The sequence below is a fragment of the Pseudochaenichthys georgianus genome, chromosome 1 (genome assembly GCF_902827115.2).
Source record: "Pseudochaenichthys georgianus chromosome 1, fPseGeo1.2, whole genome shotgun sequence".
In the NCBI taxonomy this organism is placed as follows: Eukaryota; Metazoa; Chordata; class Actinopteri; order Perciformes; family Channichthyidae; genus Pseudochaenichthys; species Pseudochaenichthys georgianus.
Genome location: NC_047503.1, coordinates 30,131,820 through 30,151,737, shown reverse-complemented (window position 1 = coordinate 30,151,737; position 19,918 = coordinate 30,131,820). Strand labels below are relative to the sequence as shown.

The window sequence follows — 19,918 nt, the reverse complement described above, 5'->3', positions numbered from 1 at the left end:
ACGCAATAAATTATTCACCATAAAAAGGCCCTGGACAGAATTGAAATGCAGACTTTGAAATTAAAAAGTGGATAAATTAAACTAAGAACTGGCAGAAGCATAAACCTTGTTATTCATCACACCAGAGACTTGTCTTTCACTTCAGGTACAAAACGTGGTAGACTGCATTTCTCTCTTTTACACTGTGGTTTAGGTTTCTTCTCGTCCAGCAGGAAACCACATATACAAGGTTCTCATGTACAACAGTTGTTTTAAAGCTGTTTACTTAGTGCTAATGCTCAAGGGTGCTGCATTTTGAGAGGTATTTGTTCAAATGTTTTCGTGCACTTTTATCGATTGGCTAAACTTGATTGGCGATGCCCATAAATGCACTCATAAAGTCTGTTGAGACAAAAATGTTGTGAGGCCTCAAACCACTCAAGCACTTTATTTCTAGCGTCTGGCCCCATGATGCTTGTGACCACGTTCCATTATTAAAGAAACGTATGACTATATCCTCGAAATGTTTGTACAAACAGCACTCGAAACTAAGAAACAAACAACATTAAGCTTAAAGGTGGGGTAGGTAAGTTTGAGAAACCGGCTCGAGATCGCTAGAATTTGAAAATACACAACCGAAGAAAATCTGCCACTTCCTTATAGAGCCCCTCCTCCAACACACACGAAGGCGCACATGACCAATGAGGGCACGAGATAAGTGTGTGCCCCGATGGAAGGCTGACAGGCAGGTAGGCCAATCCGTTTAGCCGGCTAAACGGATTGGTTGTACTTTTTACGGCTTCTACAGATGACATTTTTTTATGGATTTGTTGTCAAAGCACTTAAGATATTCATTGCTATCGGGATGTTAAGAGCATTCCATGGAATTAACAAAAAGTGTATCTCGAGCCGGTTTCTGAAACTTACCTACCCCACCTTTAAGTTTCCATGTATTTATTTCTCGCTTTATTGCCTAGCAGGTACAATGGGTAATAATCATTTCAATTCAAATAAAGCTTAAGCAATGTACTTTACATTGGGATGTAATTATATATAATTTAAAAAAAAACGTTTTATATATTCTTAAAATCGTTTACTAGTACATATTCTGTATTTAAAAGTTTATATTCCCTTAATGGCCACTTTATAAGTTAACATTTAATAAGTAACACCAATTATTTTTCATCAAAATGGCTGCAGTAGTGCTACAGTATCATTTCTCTGTGTAGGTTTTCTAAATATTATGTACTATAATCAGGCTTTATACTCCTTATTATAGCTACCGTCTAACATTATAGTATATACTGTCAACAATAAATGAGAGACTTTGTCTAGTAGTGGAACAGATGTTCTCAGTATTGCTATTGGGGAGTGGTGATGGATGTAGTGTGGATATGTGAAAGGTTAATATTATTCCCCCATAGTCCACTAGGTGGTGCTCTGGTTCCACCACACTGAGCAGCTAAAGGTGTGATTGGTGGATTTCACCGCAAGTTTGAATCAAAAGAAAACAAGTGACATCAAAAATAATGCAACCATTTTATTTAAAAAGACAAGAAATCTGACTTTGGTAACATTCATACAGACGCAAAGCTGCTCCTTTGACAGTTATTCTTTTAGTCCTTGAAAACTAGTTCAAAAATAGTATCAGTGATAGACTTGTAGACATGTAAAAATGTATACATTTCAAATTTCACTAAGAAACCTGAATGATTAATATATTTACATGTAATACTCAAGTAAATGTTGTTGCCAACAACATCTGAGTTTCTATTTAAAGAGTCAGTTCACCCAAATAAAATAAACAGAAACTATGTCTTCACTTATAACTTGCATTGAGTAACGCTGATAGTGTCGCTTTGATTTTATCTAGGTATTGGTATGGGTTGTCAACATCATACTGCTTGAATTTTATTTGAAAGAAAAAGTCGCTTTATAAAGTTTCAGAAAAGACTAAGAGGGACTTCCTGATTGAATAAGACCAAAACCTGTGTCATGCATTCACAAGTAAAGGTTGCTCCATTGAAAAGGGCCCCTCCACTTTGAAAGTTGTTGTGTTTTGTTCTGTGTGGCTCTGAAGTCTGAAACAATTACCTGAAATTAAGCTCTATACAAAGAAAACCTGCATTTTAAACTGGAGGTGTGGAGTTTGAGGATCTAACAGAAAAGACCCAACTTAATTGAAACGGAATACATCTTTAAGGGGCCAGGGAACCACGGCCTTAGACTTGAGATTATGTTCTCATTAAGGTGAGCTGACACTTTAACATAACTGACCATTTTAATCAATTTCGTACTAGACAGAAAAGAATAATTACAATTTCATTTACATTTCAATGCCCAAGTCTACGTACCTTTGAATAAATAAAATATAGTTTGTGTTAATCAAGGCATGCTTTTGTTATTAAGTCTTTAATGATCTAGTAACTTTGAAAAACAAACTATTAACCAATAAATAAGGTAATAAAAGGCTTCGCATCCAGTTGTAGAGGGTAAAGCCACACTATAATAAACATCAGGTACTTACTGGGTTTAACTGACCTTTCATGCCAGCTGAGTGCGTTTTAAGGCTGATATGGATGGGCTACAGACAACAAAAACAAATACAGAGCAGTAAGTGATATGTGCAGAGGGAGAAATAGTGCCAAACTAAATAATACCTAGAGAAACTGCTCGTCACCGTGTCTTTAGAGTAATGCGCGCACTATAGACTCAAATGTGTGTCCCTGCCGCTACATGTGTGCATGAATAATGTATTCGCTCGGAGATTGTCTTCTTTACAGCAATCTCCACCAAGGGATGACTTCTGATGAAAAACATTGAGAATAGAAAGGATGGACAAAACAAAAAAACACCCAGCAATACAAAACAGCGCCGCAGTAAATAACAATCTAACAGCTGTTTTTCTCTAAACCATCTCGAAATAAATAGTTAGGTCTCCGTTAACAGAGATGGTGAGGCCTTGTGACCTCTGTTCCTACATGCTCCAGCCATTTGGATTATTTCATGACATCAATCTTTCTACTTTTGTTTGTAGGAATGGTTGCACAAGCAATTCAGGTTGTTGCTGCTGTAAATCCCAACTAGACACAAACTAGGTTGTTATTTAGCAGTATGTGTCGACAACCATCGTAAGACATTCCCTAGTCATTCAAACGGGGATCAACCGTCAGTAGAATATAGTGCCTTCATTTACCTTATAATCTGAAAGAAAACTGAAAACGGAGCTTCACAAAATTGGGATTTACCACAGAGCTGCTCCACTGCTGGGTTTGTTGTTTTGCTTGCCCTCTGTAGTGCATTATGGGACATGACTGAGCTGTGACAAACATTAAAGCACTCATGCATGTTTGATAACTGAAGGAAAAAGTGAATGAGTCAGGAATTACATTTAGTTTCCCTTTCACTTTTGTGTAAATGCACTATATGAACAAGAACCGTTATTTAATCTGAAGTTATTTCCATCATTATCATGAGGTAACATGCAGTATTTGGAACCAGAAGTTGGCCAACATCTTTTGGGCTGGTAGTACACGAGCTTTGAGCACAATAAGTCTTTATTCTGTTTCTGAACCAACAATGTATACTTCAAGTCTTATCAAGGCAAGGTCAAGAGGACTCCTCAAAAAATAGATGATGGCAAACTTGGTTTTTAAATACCTGATGAAAACCTGAGCCGTAAGGGAAGAGCACCCGTACAAACCTTCATCACTCACCTCCACGCACGTCAGGACAAACCAGCATTGGATTTCAAGATGTATTTTATTACAACAGATTCATAAAACATTACAAAGGATGCATACAGGTACCCTTTTGACCAGAAAATATTAAAAACAAACCTGAAATAAGGATAAAGCTAGAGACTGATGAGTCATGAATTTATAACACTACTTAGTTGGAATCATCTTCATCACTGAGACCCTCACCAACCAAGGTTGGGGACGCAAGTCCAACAGCACCTAAGCATGCTGTGAGGGCCTCAATCAAGCTACCGAAAGAAAAAAAAATATCAAATGTTTACAAGAGAAACTTGCCTTTGTAAGGGGTTGGTACGTTCATGTAACTCCAGCAGCTTCAAAAGAAATATGAATCATTTTAACACTTCACCTCTATAAACCTGAGTGAAACCTAAGGGGGAGAAAATATATCCTCACATGTAATCAAATGACAACGACATAACTTTCAGGAAGTTGAGTGGTGTTTGGCTGTTTCCAATAAAGATGTTACATTAAATGTCCATTAGTTCTAACAAACAACGTTTGTCTTCACCGCCACTGGTCTTACTGCTCTTTGCTTGCAGCTAGGTTTGAAAAAGCACAAGGATGAGAGAAAGGTGTGAACCTCAAACCTAATGTGGTGGCTGCTTTGCTGCTTCAGTAGCGTCCTGCCGGAGACATGACGGGCGGCCTCATGCCCATGGGAGGGCCTCCCTGGTAAGAGGGCACCATAGGAGGACCCTGCCCATAAGGAGGCATCCCCCCAGGCATGTAGCTGGGCATGCCCTGAGGAGGGGCGCCATACTGACCTGCAGGGAAACACAGGGAGAGAACAATGATCACTGCAGCCATTCAAAGGTTTAGTCAATTAAATACTGCAGCCAATTAACATTAATCCTGTTGCTAAACTTTTCTATTTCAAGCAAAGGAACCGTTCTAACTTTAGCTCTTCATGTGTCAAAAAATACTTTTTTGGGTGACCAGACAGCGTGATTTGGCCACAGAGAACATGGGCACAAATGACCTGAGCTAGTCCCCAGTTTGGACCATCTGCCGATTACATGTCTCTCTTTCCCAACACTTCTGGACTGTCTCTCGACTTTCAAATAATGGCATTAAATTGTCTTTAATAACATTTATTCATTGAAAAAAAGGGCCCCAATAATTGATAACATGACAAATGGTTTTGATTGTAACATGTATGCAAAACGACTGACTCAAAATGTCGGTAATATGATGGGTATTTCACACACTAACAACCATTCCCTTACCATGCATGGGATGCCTCATGCCGGGCTGCTGTGGTAGCATTCCTTGCTGTGGGGGCATTATCCCGCCCACAGACACCACCGGGGGGGCAGCCACATGGGCCTGACCCTGCCGGGCTGTAAGACGCTGGTAACGAGGCAACTGTGCCTTCATCTCTTCCTGTTGGCGGGGACAACACACAGGACAAACACTCAGACTAAAGAAACACAATTTGGCCCCTCACAGTGCAAAGTTAAACACTCACAAAAATGATGCGGAATAGGTAACCAATGTTGGCGTGCCCTGATCTCAAGGATATTTAAGTTCAGAATCATCTTTCCACATATCCACGTAAGAGTAACTACTAAGTAAAAGTAAGAATGAATGCCTGGCAGATATCCCCTTAGTATCTTACTTCATGTTTGTTATGTTATTGACATTCACAACAAGATTGATGGTTAAATATTGAGCCAACCCATTAATCGGTATAAGTACTATATTATATATATCAGTCATTACTTACTGTGGAAAGGGCAAAATAGAAAGCTCAAGCGACTTACCAGTGAGATATCCTCATCAGGATGGATCAACTTACTAGTTGCACTCGTGGTGGTGAGGGTGGCGGGCTTGGTGGCCACTGTGGCCGGGGGTTTGGCCACAGCGCCGCTAGAGGGATTAGAAGAAGAAGTGGAAGAGGAGACAGAGGGCTGGGTGTACGCAGGGAATGTTGCTTTGGGAGGGTCGGAGGAGGCGGCACCGTGAGGGTTTGAAGCTGGAACTCCTGAAGTGCTCTGCTGGGCCTGTACAAAGACACAATGCAGGTCACTGACACAAACTGTCAAAAGTCCTTAATAAATGCACTATAACTGTCATAATCATTACATAACAGAGTGCTAGAGATATAAAGCCCAACAATCAATTTCAGTAGGTTTGCCTTTTTAAACAATCAAAGTTACATTTTGTTATTCTACCGAAGTAGTATTTGGATTTAACTTAAATTAAATGTATAATATCGTCCAAATAAATCATTTACGTTTTTTCTTTATACATTTACATCATTTACTTTCAACAATCATTGGATGATGAACAAATTCTGACCAATCGATAGACTTAGAGTTCAGATTGAAAAACTGGCAGTGTGTTAGGCACCTCTGCAGCACACAGTCAAAGCATAATGAGTTAGTATGGCAGAATTCATGCTTCAGAGGGTATGAGTTGTGAATGATGTATGATGGTATAAATGTAAATAGATTGTTATGCCTCATTCTGCATTAATTTAAGCACATGCAGGGTAATGACGCTCAAACTAAAAAACATGTCAGTTGTTGTCAGGGACAACTATCCTCTGACACCAACGTCATAGCCAATGTTGATGCACAAGGCAAACACTGTTATCAGCCTAGTTTAACACAGACAGTAATGCCATTAGCAACATGCAGCTGCCACAGCCCGGGCAGAGGCCTGTCTGTGAGCGTACTTGAGGCGTGTTAGGAAAGGAAGGCTGGGAGGAGGCAGACTGAAGGTCTGCAGCTGGAGAAGAAACAGCTGCTGTGCTGCACACAGCGCCCATCTGCAGCATGGTGGAAAGATCACAGTATTGGCATGTAACATGTCCACATACTATGCAAAATGTCATTATAAGAACTAAATATGCTACATAATAATGAAAGAAAGATCGGAAAAGAAAAGAAGAACAGCTGGCTACATAAAAGAGGAACCAGGAAACCAGAAACAAGAAGTATGAAATAACGTCGCTGAGTATCGTGTTCTTAAGAAACAGAATAAAGCCGTTCATTTAGAGACACCTGTACACACACAGAAAAGTGTGTGTGTTGCCCACCTGCGCTGCACTGGGGAAAAGAGGTTTGGAGACGGCGGGCTGGACCCCTGGGACCGCCGGTCGGCTGGCCATCAGTCCGACTGCCTGGGCCATGTGGGGCATCCCTGGCCTGGGAGCCATGTGATGGGGCATTCCTAAACATCAACCAAACAGCTCAATCAACCCTTCTGCCAGCATTGCATTGGAACCACAAAAGGCTAAATAAACAAGGTACACAAAGAAGGAACAATCATTTAAAAAGCCAATGTCTGTCTCTAAAGACTGGTCCATTATGTCAATAAGAAAACATTCACCAAACCAATAAACAGTTAACATATCAGCTACATTTGCCTAACCATCTAAACATGGAAGTAACAAACAGTTTGTGCTATGATAGTGATTAAAAATGTGATTTAATAGGGTTACTATATACTATTATATGACAAACTCTTAATTTATTTTCAGAATAGATAATACATTTCTTGTGTACCCCCAGTGGAGAATACAACCGCAACTCACCGTGTGGCATACCAGGCATCCCTGGCATCATGGGAGGCATCATTCCACCCATTTGCATCATGCTGCAAAAGACAGAAGGATTGTTTGGTGTTACTATAATTACAATAGAATGTGATACAATAATTACCCACAAACTAAATAGTGGCATATCATTAAGATTAAATTAAAGAAGCATTGGACATGAAATAACATTAGACACAGTCAATGAGACATCTCTTACCCAGGTGGCATTCCATGCATGGCATGGGGCATGCCGTGCATCATGGGAGGAACGCCCGGCATCATGGGAGGCATGCCTTTAACAATGAGAGGGGACATGTTCTGTTTACTAGAAACTCAACACGACATCACTCAAAACAGGCAGCTACATGTCTAGGAAACCGAACACAAGAATACATGTGCAGTAATCTCTATCCCCGCTGATTCATCTTCATTTCTGTTCAATTCCAGGTCTAAACTTTCTCACACTGTAGGTGCGTCACAACAATAACCGTGTGTCCTCGGTTCGGTATAAACTTCATTGCAAACACAGAAACCAGGACTAAAATAGAAACACCATACACAGCTTATTAAATGCAGTGATTTGATGAAGATAACATGTAGGAATTACAGGGAGAGCCTAATATTTGGCATTGCTATTAATTAAATATAAACTAGCACAAAAACCAAGTGATACATCGACGACCTAATCAGGAAAATGTTCAACCATTCTTGTAGTTGTGGTTGGTTTAGATCAAACTGACCAGCAGGTTGTTTGGTGTTTTAAAAAAAAGTTTTTAGTGATTATTCCGAACTTCTGCTTTTCACTAAGGTTCCTTGCCTTGATATGCTCCAGGGTGCATCCCAGGTACGCCAGCCACAGGAGGCATCACGAGCTGGGCCATTGGAGCAGCGTAGCTTTGCTGGGGCTGGACAACAGCCGGCTGCGGAACTGATGGTCCTGCTTCATCATCATCATCCTCATCCTCATCAGAGTCGTCCTGATTGTTTGACTTCTTCTTTTGACTCTCTAAAGAAAAGAAAAGGTTGTGGTGAAGCTTTAAGGATGATCAAATTACGTCAACCCACAGCATTATAAAAACGAAGTAGTAATAGATCACACAATAAACAAACATATTCAAAGATTTACGATTCATCTTAAATGATTCCAAATACACAACATTATTACACGTTTTGGAAATCTAGTTTTTTATTCTAAATTGGCAAGAAAGAGCTTAAAGGTTTACAAACCTTGTGATTTCTGTTCTAATGTTCGTCTTCTTTCCTGCATGTCTTTCTCTGGAATCCCCTCCATACCGTAGATCTCCAGCTCAATGTCAACTCTTCCAGGAATTGCATTTGGAACACTGTCAATAGTCTCTTTGTGTACCTGAAACGCATGCAAAGTGAGCCAGTGCATATTCATATCTAAAGAGAACACCTATTGTTCAGTGTATGATAAGTTATAGCTCTGTTTTGATCAAAACGTTGCAAGAGTTATGAACTAAACCAGGACAAAAAAGCTACCCACCTGCATGCAATGAATAGCCAATCCTGGGCCTGTGTACAACTTCTTGTGACAAATATGGCATTTAAAATGCTTTGCCTTCTGATGCTGAATGAGGATCTTTTCATCATCAAAGTCTCGATTACAGTACCTTGAGAAAGAAGTCAAGGAATGTATAGAAAGAGAAAACATGAACAAATACTAAGCTACAACACAGTTCACAAAGTCAGAGAATCACACGCAAGCATTCAAAACAAACCCTAATGCTGCCTGAATAAAAGCTCCGAGGTGTAGCGTGAGTCCTAATCCCCATTCATGACCAATGAAGGGCATAGCAAGCTGTTAGGTTACAAAACATCTCGGTAAAAATAAGGTTTCACACTTAACCGCCCTGAACCTTGAATCATACCGTTCAACGTTAATGCTACCCGGAATCATCAATGCATGGCTAACATGTTAGCTTCCTCCGTTCCGAAGGTAGCTAGCAATACTTTCTTCTTAGCAATCCAGTGAATTGAACGCAAACTTTTAACAGTTACGTGTAGTCGGAGCCGAATATTTGACCGATATTAAATATACACTGGGAAAAAGCAATCTTCAAAACGAATGGCTAGACTCCAAAGCCAAATGGTTAGGCTAATGTTAGCATACAAGCCGATAAAACCTAAAGAGAGGCTAGCTTAGGCCTTCCTTTTGTCAAGCTAACGATTAGCCTCTGGCATTTCTACGTTGCTTTGTTGTCATCCGGTCAAAAGGATACCAGCACCATGGCTTCATCTGCTTCTTCTTTTTTCGCCCCATTTCCAATGGATAATGAAAACGATTTCTTACAACTTGAAATAGTAGTCTTATTATCTTTTTGACAACAGCATGCTGTAGTCCCGCAACAACGCCGAAAATGGCGCTTTGATGGAGGAAGTTGTAGTGCAGAAAATAGACGTCATGTCAAGACACGCCCCTAAATCATGTAGTGTATTCAAACCTGATTCAAACCAAACCCCCACTCATTCAGTAAAAATAAAATTATACAAAGATTCATATCTCATAGAAGTTAGGCCAAACATTACAGAGTGATGTTGTAGCTGGTAAAGTGTTGCCTATTTTCTTGACAATAAAAGCTTAACTTAAAATAATACATTGTCATATAAAGGTATTACCTATATAAAAAAAACGAAGGCTACAACATCTGAGTCTGCAGTGGGCCAGAAAAAGTAGCACGAACAGACAACTCAAGTGTTGCTTATTGGGGGTAGATGTTCTAAATTAAATGATGTTCACATATGAATTACTGTATAGTATTATTCATGAAAACAAATTCTACTGACGTGCATAACATACAATTGCAACTTTTAATTCAGTAAGCGTCCACTTGATGGAGACAGCGGTGCAGATATGGAAACTGGGTCTAGCCCTTTACATGGTCTATGCATGGTTTAGCCTTGATTTTATGGATGAATGTTAGCATTAAATCCAGGATTTTCCATAGGCATGTGTATTTGGTGCAAAATAACATACAGTATTGAAAGACGGATGTAGATACTCCTGTCATGAATCTTTGTAATCATTTAGTTGTTTTTTCATGATTTCCTCCATTCCAAAGGGAAATCCTTGTGTCGTAGCATTCACTACTTTTTAAGACAAGTGGTTTCTACCTACCAGCCATTCAAGACGCAAAAAAATAGAGAATAGTTTATCATTTATTTCACTATAGAACTATAGTCAGCCCAATTTGAGTGAATTTCATGAAAGCCACTATTCTGATACTTTTACATCCTCCATGGTTATAACCTCAACTTGTATTTGACTAATTATAATTAAAAACCAACATTTAGGATGAAGGTCCCAGGATGTCAATCTTATATGAGGATCTGTGACCCTAATGTGTATCAATTGAGATAATTTACACGCAAAAGCATTAGAATCAATGTTGTGCAAACTGTTGAACTATGTCCTTCTTCTTGCTTGTAACTTAAAAGACGTGAAATGAAAACTTGGCTGAATTGTAAGAGCTGCTCTCAGAAAGCAACATAAAAGCAAGAGACTCCAAATGCATTCACTCAGATTTCCCTTCCCCTGCAGCTTTATTTGCCTTCTCTTTCTCACCAAAGTGAATGATTACTTCTGAAATTGGAGATTTATGAAGGAGAAACACAACTGAGGCGGCTTTCCTTGGCTGCCTAATCAATTTTGTATTGTATGCCTTCAAAACGCTGCTCTCCATATGGTTGTACCGGCTGGACAGAGAAGACATTCAGTGACAGCTAAGGAGTCTCTTCTCTGAATGAATTATGGCGTATTCTTGTATGCTCGCACCTTTCATTGATCACTTTGACGTCTGCTTTTTTCACAAAGGCTCTTATCCCTGCTTTCCAATCTTGGGCCCTGAGCTCTCTTTAAACACTTCGATAACAAATTGCGGTGAATCTGGTTTGAAGTCTGCAAACCTGCTTGGTTGAACACTTTTCTTTGCAAAATTGGGAGCAATTCATTTCCTGAGAATATTGTCAAAAATGGTATGTGTGTATGCGTGTATATGTGACCTGAGTTATCACTGATATAAATAAGAGCAAATAAATCATTGTTTGTTTCTGTATAAAACAGTTTAATGCATTCCAGTATGTACATATCAAATCTACAAAATTTGAAGGAATGAACAATGTTAAAATATTATCAGCATTTACCCCCTCAATCTTGTTTGTGTCATAGCCCTTATTATATACAACCCCACACTACTTTTAACACATGTTTACATAGGATAGCCTACATATAAGATATAGCTAACATATCACAATGCAGACCGACCAAACAATTTACACAACATACCAATAATCACCAAGTAGATACAAAAAAATCAACAGCAAATGCATGTTAAAATATTAATCTGTATATAATTACATTATAATAATGTTTGTGCGAAGCAGTTACCAGCGTAACATGAGGTTAAAGTACAGTACAGTTTGAGACTTACAGTACAGCTTAGGACTGGGGTCGTTTTCTATCCCAGTTCAATCAATTAACAATTTACGTTGTGACAGGAAGTAATGAGGGAGCATTGATTTACTTCTCTCCCCCAACGCCTCCTGATATGAGTGAAACAACCCCAGCCCGGATGTAGGCGAGGTCAGGCATGTGTGCTTTTCTATGTTTGGTAATGAGAAAATACTACATTTCTTCAAAATGGCCCAGTTCTCCACACTGGTGGATGTTTCTTTAGTCTGATCCCATTTGACGTAATTCACCTACTCACCAATCAATAAATAAATTGTTGCCACTTCATCGCTATTTTTCAACCAATCACAAACAATTACTGCAATTGCCCAGAGGGGACAACACAATTACAAATAATCGACTTCATTTTAGGGTTCCCCCAAGGTGAGAGATTCTTTAGAGATCATGACCTTTTTCTGTCACATAATCGATACATAACAGAACAAAAATAGATTCATTTTCATTGCACAAAAACAATTATTTTCTGGGGATGTGCTCTTTCCCTCCAGTGCTAGTAGTAGTTTTGGCATCGTGTTTGAAAGCTTAAAAGTCTAAATGGCACTTCTGCTTCTTTTTCTTTTTTTCTGTATGAACAATTGTCACACTCCTTGCACACACAAAAGTCAAAAGACACACGTTTAAGGTTCAAATAGTGTTGAACACAAAACATAATTATCTGGGCAAGTGTCACATGAGTGAGGCAACACTGAATAGTAACCCACACTTTTCTTCAAAGAAAAATTCATAACTTTTTAAAGTTGCGGTAACTCCACCTACAATTTTGGGGAGGTTTGGCTATCCTGCCATCTGTTATAATATTAACCTCTCCTGCTTATAGGCTGCTTGAAATGATGACAAAACACAAACTATGCCTACATTCTAGCATGACCTTATTCTTCATTTACTGACAATTGGGCTGCAGGCAGAGTAAAATATTTTCAGGAACTCTTCTTTCTGAAAACGGTTTGTACAGCAGGGTTTTACTGCTGTCATGAAACACAAGGTGTGACTGTGCAGAAATACTTTCATCAGGCTGACGTCTCCATGAGAAGGCACCGTTGGATTGAGAAGGAATAGGCAGAGGAAGTTTAGCCAGGTTTACAGGACTATTCCTGCTTGATCCTGTCGCGTTAGATCCGAGGCTTCTCATTTGTCATTGTGATGTCTAAACATTTCCAACTGACTATTACTTTTTAGACAAATGTCCAAGATAGATGTTGACAAAGAGCAGGCTGAGGTTAGCTTGTATGGTAAGCGAAAAACAACGGCAACATTTAACCAATAAGGAACAGATGGGCTGAAAAAGGTATGACATAACCGGCAACCATGGGCCTCTGCATGTCAGGTGCATCCCTGCATCAGAGAATATCAGGGCTGGGGTGAGTCATCCAGCAAGGTGGTAAGGGATCTACAGATGGAGAAATAATGGGGATACAGTGTCAAGTCTGCCTCTGATAATCAAGTCAAGGTGGTGGAGGCAGTCGCACGTCAAGCAGGCTGTAGGCAAAGATGTTCCAGAAGACAGCGCAGAGCACAAACAAGGTGTAGACGCAGAAGAAGATCCAAAACAGGGACTGCTCCTGGAGGCGCTGCTCGTAGTTCTGCAGGACCACTACACCCAGCGTCAGCCCAACCATCACCCCTCCCAGGTGGGCTACGAAGCTAGGATTGGGGCACGGAGGAAAGGCCGGGGGGTAGAAGCGCAGCCACACTGCCCGACCAAACTCTACACTCACTGAAAGCAGACAGAGGGAGACAGAGAAAACACAATGTAAGCAAGGTTTGTTCTTAGTTCCTGACCTACAGTGCACTTGTGAAAATGTTATAAAACAATGATGAACTTTAGAGTCGATGGCCAACAAAGACTTATTTTAACATTTTCTGAGCTGTCATGGATAGATAACAACAGAAAGATGGATTTATTTTTACTATAATACTCAGGGAGGTTAACTTATGTAACTTAGGAGTTTACTAAGTAGATGTGTCAAACACAAATTGTTAAAATGTATTAACATATCAACTTTAGATAAATAAATTCATTTAATTGATCAGCTCACTCAGTGCTTTGGGGCTGTGTTGCAGGTCACAATCTAGTAGTGATTCTGCTTGCTTTTAAATAATGTAAGCAAGTGAACATACCACTATTTTTTCACCTCCTTTTGTTTGTATTTGTATCTTGGAAAAGAGGGACATATAGAATAAAATACAAATATGATCTTGTCCCCCTCACAGGCATGTATCCGAGGCAAGTAAAGACATGAAATCGTGGCAGAGTTTGGATTGCCGTGTTCACTGGGTCTTATTGAAACATCCTCAATATGCTGAAGCCAGACATTTTATTGTTGCTGCCTTTGGAGCAAAATCACCTTTTCTCTAATAAGGAAATTCAATTCTGGTGATGGACTAGCTCGACAAACAGATTAAAAGTACTTTTTTGAAAAATGATGCTGAAGTTGAGGTGAAAGGGGAGAGATACATTTTTATTCAGACTTACTGCAAACCAGAGCCATGGCCATCCGGAATAACTTAAACTGACACTTCATTCCCGACCAATTCTACAGAAAGAGAGAGAAAGAGAGAATGAAGTCATTCAGAAGGTCATTTCAAGGTCTGGTGATGAAGACGGAACAAAGTGTGAGAAGGTCAAGTCCTCCTCAGACAGGAGCACTGCACATGAGAAGACATGAGATCTCGCCCTCTGTCTAAATTCACCTCAATTTGGAAAGCCCCACACACTCTGACCCCCAATCTGTTTTTGCCCTGTTAGATAATAAGATTTCAGCAGAAGGATATTCGCAAACGGCAACAATGTTGTGGAAGATATAGCAGGTTACAAAATAAGTACCGTATTACACATAATGGATGTTCACCTGAGTGTGTTTATGACACACAGGATGGGCAGTTTTGACCACACAGAGCAGATGTCAGAGAGTGCAGTAGGATGTGATTTCTTCAAAAACCGATGGCGGAGGTGAGGAATGTATGGCATCTGTAGATAGAGCAGCACCTGCTGGGCCCCAAAACAGGCTGCTTTGATGCTCTGATGATGTGGCAAAGCTCTGTGTGACAGGGCGACTGAGTGATGTGATAAGCATCCACACGCACAACAAACACACACACACACACACACACACACACACACACACACACACACACACACACACACACACACACACACACACACACACACACACACACACACACACACACACACACACACACACACATGCAATGTATTTTATGTTTTTTTATATTAACTTTTTGTCTTTAATGGGGCCTCCCAGCAGAAGCATCTCACAGGATTGTACATGTATAACCAGAGTGACAATCAAAATCTTGATTCTTGAAAACCTACCATTACTACGTTGGCCAAATGTGCTGAGACCAGAGCGTACACTCCTCCAGATGAGCCGACCACAGGAGCCGTCATATCGGTGACAGACACTGCCAGAGACCCTGCAGTGATGAGGAAAGAACAAGCTTTAGGTTAATAATCAATAAGAAGCATTCTTGTATCATCAACATCTTAAAGAAAGCAAGTGCAGGGATGATTCTCTGTGGGTTCACCACTATGAGGAAACAACAAGGAGCCTATACTCAAGTAATCTAATTTAAATGAATATAATGATTAAAGCATTTATGAAATGTTCTGAATTTTTTGGGGAGAATCGGTATTGCATGATGACGAATATGTCATATAATCAAAAGCTCCAGAGCAGCATATGACCTTGGGGTGAGAATATTTACTCAACTGAACTAGATTTGTTTTCACTGAGTGGCTATTTTGGTTCTCTAATGCAATAGAATAATAAATGATGAAGTGCATTATCTCTATATTTGAAATGTGTCTTGTGCTTCAATCTTAAACAAAGACAAAACTGAGGTAATGGTTTTTGGAGCCAAGGCAGAATGTATAAAAGTTAGCGCTGAACTTGAGCCTGCAATGTTCAAAACAACAGATAAAGCCAGAAATCTAGGTGTAGTCATGGACTCTGACCTGAGTTTCAACAGTCACATTAAAACAGTTACTAAATCAGCCTACTATCACCTAAAGCAGGGGTGGGGAACTTCCGGCCCCCGGGCCGTATACGGCCCGCGAGACCATTTGGTATGGCCCTCGAGGTAATTTATAAACACACGCAAAAAAGAAAAAAATTAAAGAAATGTAGACCGCAAAAATAATTAAACAAGCGAGTGCCTGTTTTTCCTGGCAACGGTCATGGTCCTTGAACACAACACGAGCCGGTGTCATCACGTGGTATATGTCTCGTCTGACAGGTGTGCAATTCTGACGGAGAGCACCAGAACGCCGCTCCGGGACTTCAACAAATGTCAGTAGCCATAAGGAGCCGTACACATGCTGCAGTTTTTGCGTGTCTGTGTCTTTAGTTGAAAGCCCAGTGGCGATCTGTCATACTGATCATACAGTCAATAACTTTGTTGTTATTAGCATCTGGTTAGCTAGCTATGCTAACGAATATAAGAAGCTTTTTCTCCAACCAGTGAGGTAAAGGCACATCTTTATATGATCATTATAGTTATCAAAAAACAAGAGAATAAAGTAAACTGATGCTTTCAACTTCGATATTTAAAGGAATGGTATGCTCATGACACTCATTTTTTAAAAATTATCATCCGATAAAACAGACCAGTCTCTGCCAGTCTCTCTTTTTTTTTTTTAATCCGATGACATTATCAGTGATTTTAAACTGATTATATACCGAAATAACATCAACACTGTGGGCGCCGCCATTTCCCGGACGTGACGTAATCCATGCGTTTGGTTTTCGAAGACACGTTGATCTCCATGTTATTTACTGTAGTTTCTCTCTTCAAATATGCCTCACTGTATCGCGAAATATTGCCACAATTCTGATAGGAACAATCCACGGAATGCTCGGTTCCATCTGTTGCCAAAAGGTAAGCATAAGAAGTACATTCGGAGGCAGTGGCTAGCGAAATGTGGCCGGCCCGAACCGAGAGATTTACAGGCTCATGTATGCAGCGAACATTTCACATTTCCGGACGACTACTCTGAGAGTATGATCAAACATAACATGGGATTTAAAGAACAACTATTACTCAATGGAGATGCAGTACCATCGGTCTTTCTGGTGTCATCACCGACCAGGACACCAGTTCGGCCAGTTGAGAAATCGCCCTCTGCAAGTGTGAAGCGACGGAGGAGCAGAAGTAGTGCTCGGAGTAAGAATAAGGTATGTTATAACGCATTTCCATTGCAGCGGCTAGCCCCGTTTTAACGTCCAGGCCAGGACAGTTTTTGGTGGCCTTTCCATATAGCGTAGTACCGGCTAGTGTGTATTTCCCCCCAGTTTTTCCGGCCCCATAAAATCGTGATTCTATGGCCAGGGACAACGAAGCTGAGTATGCTAAACTAGAGAGGGAATCGCTAGCAAGGGTGATACTACATGCATACATATAGTATGTTATATCATCTTCCTATTATACACACATGCATTTCCAAACATTTGGACTACCTATGTTGCAAATGTATTATCTTTTCAATTTACACACGGCATCTATTGCACGTCTGTCCGTCCTGGGAGAGGGATCCCTCCTCTGTTGCTCTCCCTGAGGTTTCTCCCATGTTCCCTTTAAACTGTGGGTTTTCTTCGGAAGTTGTTCCTTGTACGATGTGAGGGTCTTAGGACAGAGGGTGTCGTATTGTCATACTGATATGTATGGCTGAATTCCCCCATCCAATCTCTTCACATTGGTCAAAACTTGTTCCTCTGCTGTCGAGTCCGAACTGAAATATTCCACCATGTTTCCGTGTGTTGACAAAGTGAACGCATGGATGACGTCACGACCATCACGTGACTACTGAAAATGGCAAACATGGCGGCGGCCAGACGGAATATACAGGTCTTGATAAAAAAGAGCTATCAAATCATTATTTACCGGGGAATATCGCTGATTTCTTCAGGGTATGGTTTAAACATAACGTTTCACTAAATACTGAAGTTTTGATTAATTATCTAATGAGTGGACCATTCCTTTAAAAAAAAATCTTCCCAGGGGAGCATGCCCCCCTGGACCGCCCTAGAGGAGGTTGGTCCCCCCCACTTAAATCATGTTCACATGGATAGGAAACAATACATTTGCACACATCTTGTGTCCATATCTTTCTGTTTGGTGGTCATGCCACAACCGTGCACGTGAATGCATGCACGAGTCATGGTGAGATATCTGGATTAAGAGGTTGCTTTTTCTTTGCACAGCATGAAAGAAAGGCCAAATGAATGGGCTGTGATTTTTAAGCAGAGGTCAATCATTTGTACGGCCCTCGGAGGATGTTGAAAAAATTGAAATGGCCCTTGAGAGGAAAAAGGTTCCCCACCCCTGACCTAAAGAATATATCTAGGATTAAAAGACTAATGTCACAGCAGGATTTGGAAAAACTTGTCCATGCTTTTATCTTCAGTAGACTGGACTACTGCAATGGTGTCTTCACAGGTCTCACTAAAAAATCTATTAGGAAGCTGCAGCTGATTCAGAACGCCGCTGCTCGAGTCCTCACTAACACTAAGAAAGTGGATCACATAACTCCTGCTCTGAAGTCTTTACACTGGCTTCCTGTGTGTCAAAGAATAGATTTCAAAATATTGCTGCTGGTTTATAAAGCTTTGAATGGTTTAGGCCCAAAATACATTACTGACCTCCTGCTAAACTATGAACCATCCAGATCTCTCAGGTCTTCAGGGACTGGTCAGCTTTCTGTCCCCAGAGTCAGAACTAAACATGGTAAAGCAGCGTTCAGTTATTATGCTCCAAATATCTGGAACAAACTCCCAGAAACCTGCAGGTCCGCTGCAACTCTGACTACTTTTAAATCCAGGCTGAAGACTTTTCTTTTTGTCGCTGCTTTTAATTGAAACTGAGCCGTTGTGTTCATCAGTAAAGTGGAACTTATGTGTGAACAATTCATATCTTAAACTGCACTGTAACTTTTTATTTATGTACTTTTTATTCATGTACTTTTTATTCATGTATTTTTTCTTTTAATGTTTCTTTTATTATCTTTTTTTTTTTTAAATGCCTTTGTCTGAATGTCTTTCATTTTTGTAAAGCACCTTGAATTGCCTTGTGTTGAAAAGTGCCATATAAATAAACTTGCCTTGCCTTAAGCCTGGGCTTTCATTTTTGTTCATTATTTTTCTCTCAGGGGATCATACTGGCAGTCACTTTGATTAAGTGACCAATTTAAACAGTTGTTGTACTATCTGTTACAAAATGTATGTTTTCAATTGGTAACACATAAAGACAGTTAACTTCTCACTATTCAATGAGGTTGTGTTTTGAATAGTTATTCATGAAAAGAGGCTTGCTCACACTGTACCAGCTTACACTTGGATTCTATGTAAAAACAAATGCATTCAAACAAAGTGGGCTTCCACAAACAAGAACTTGCTCTCTTTAGCACCTTGGTACCAATTCATCACATGCACAAAGGACCCAATCAAGCATTCAAAAGTTTGGATGTGGCGACATTCAGAGACAGAGTCACAAGAGGAAATGTGTTCTCACTGCAGTTTGTGTGCAAGAGAAAAGATAAAAGAACAAAGGAGAGGGATGTGTTTTGTTGGACTATTAATTGACACAATCACAAACTCTCTCATTGTCTCTCTCTTTGCTTTTTTTCTTTCTTCTTCTCTCTCTACTGTGCATATGCTCTTGTACATATTTTCCTTTCCATATCTCCATGGATCTGACCTCTGTATAATATTGATGCTAAGTTTATGAGACAAAACTACCCACGGTCTTCCCACTCTATCGTTCTCTCTCAAATACAGATAGTTTGCACAACGCATGTATGCAAGTATACTGCATATTTAAATGTGCATACATAATGGGGTACCACTGTCAATGTTCATTTTCTTGAGTCTTGAGGCTATGGATCAGAATGACATTGCTGGCTGGTGCTTAGAGCAAGCTGATTAAGTTAGTTTGTTGTATGTATCATATATCTTATTGGTGAGAGTTTGATCCACTTTTTGACAAACGACTCCAAATGTCCTCAATTTAGATATTCAAGTGTATAACTTCTGGGGAAAACGCAGCCAGCCCAGCTCTGCGCTCTTATAACTGTAAAATCATCCGACTAAGCTGGAGCCGACCTCGTAACTTTGTGCATTTAATGCC

At 40.0% G+C, this 19,918-nt stretch overlaps 2 protein-coding genes across 6 annotated transcripts in view; both read right to left on the bottom strand.

Annotated features, from left to right (window-relative positions):
• Nucleotides 1–4,251: 4,251 nt before the first annotated feature.
• znf207b (zinc finger protein 207, b) lies at nt 4,252–9,683 on the bottom strand. Of its 2 annotated transcripts, XM_034082882.2 has the most exons (11): nt 9,528–9,683; nt 8,792–8,918; nt 8,512–8,650; nt 8,102–8,290; nt 7,502–7,577; nt 7,282–7,343; nt 6,784–6,917; nt 6,421–6,513; nt 5,504–5,743; nt 4,967–5,123; nt 4,252–4,504 (listed from the first exon to the last, which is right to left on the bottom strand). In XM_034082882.2, exons 1-11 carry the CDS (start codon nt 9,566–9,568, stop codon nt 4,353–4,355), a joined length of 1,410 nt encoding a protein of 469 aa, XP_033938773.1. In that variant the 5' UTR covers nt 9,569–9,683; the 3' UTR covers nt 4,252–4,352. The 2 variants fall into 2 exon arrangements, with proteins under 2 accessions (XP_033938773.1, XP_033938781.1); XM_034082890.2 differs by lacking the exon at nt 6,421–6,513.
• A 1,689-nt stretch (nt 9,684–11,372) lies between these two features.
• rhbdl3 (rhomboid, veinlet-like 3 (Drosophila)) overlaps nt 11,373–19,918 on the bottom strand; it is a 70,882-nt gene continuing 62,336 nt past the window's right edge. For all 4 annotated transcript variants that reach the window (XM_034082847.1, XM_034082863.1, XM_034082855.2 and 1 more), the window contains 3 exons: nt 15,111–15,211; nt 14,250–14,310; nt 11,373–13,490 (listed from right to left, as the gene is read on the bottom strand). In XM_034082847.1, coding sequence (XP_033938738.1) covers nt 13,219–13,490; nt 14,250–14,310; nt 15,111–15,211 — 434 coding nt within the window. In that variant the 3' untranslated portion in view covers nt 11,373–13,218. The remainder of the gene's footprint in view (nt 13,491–14,249; nt 14,311–15,110; nt 15,212–19,918) is intronic.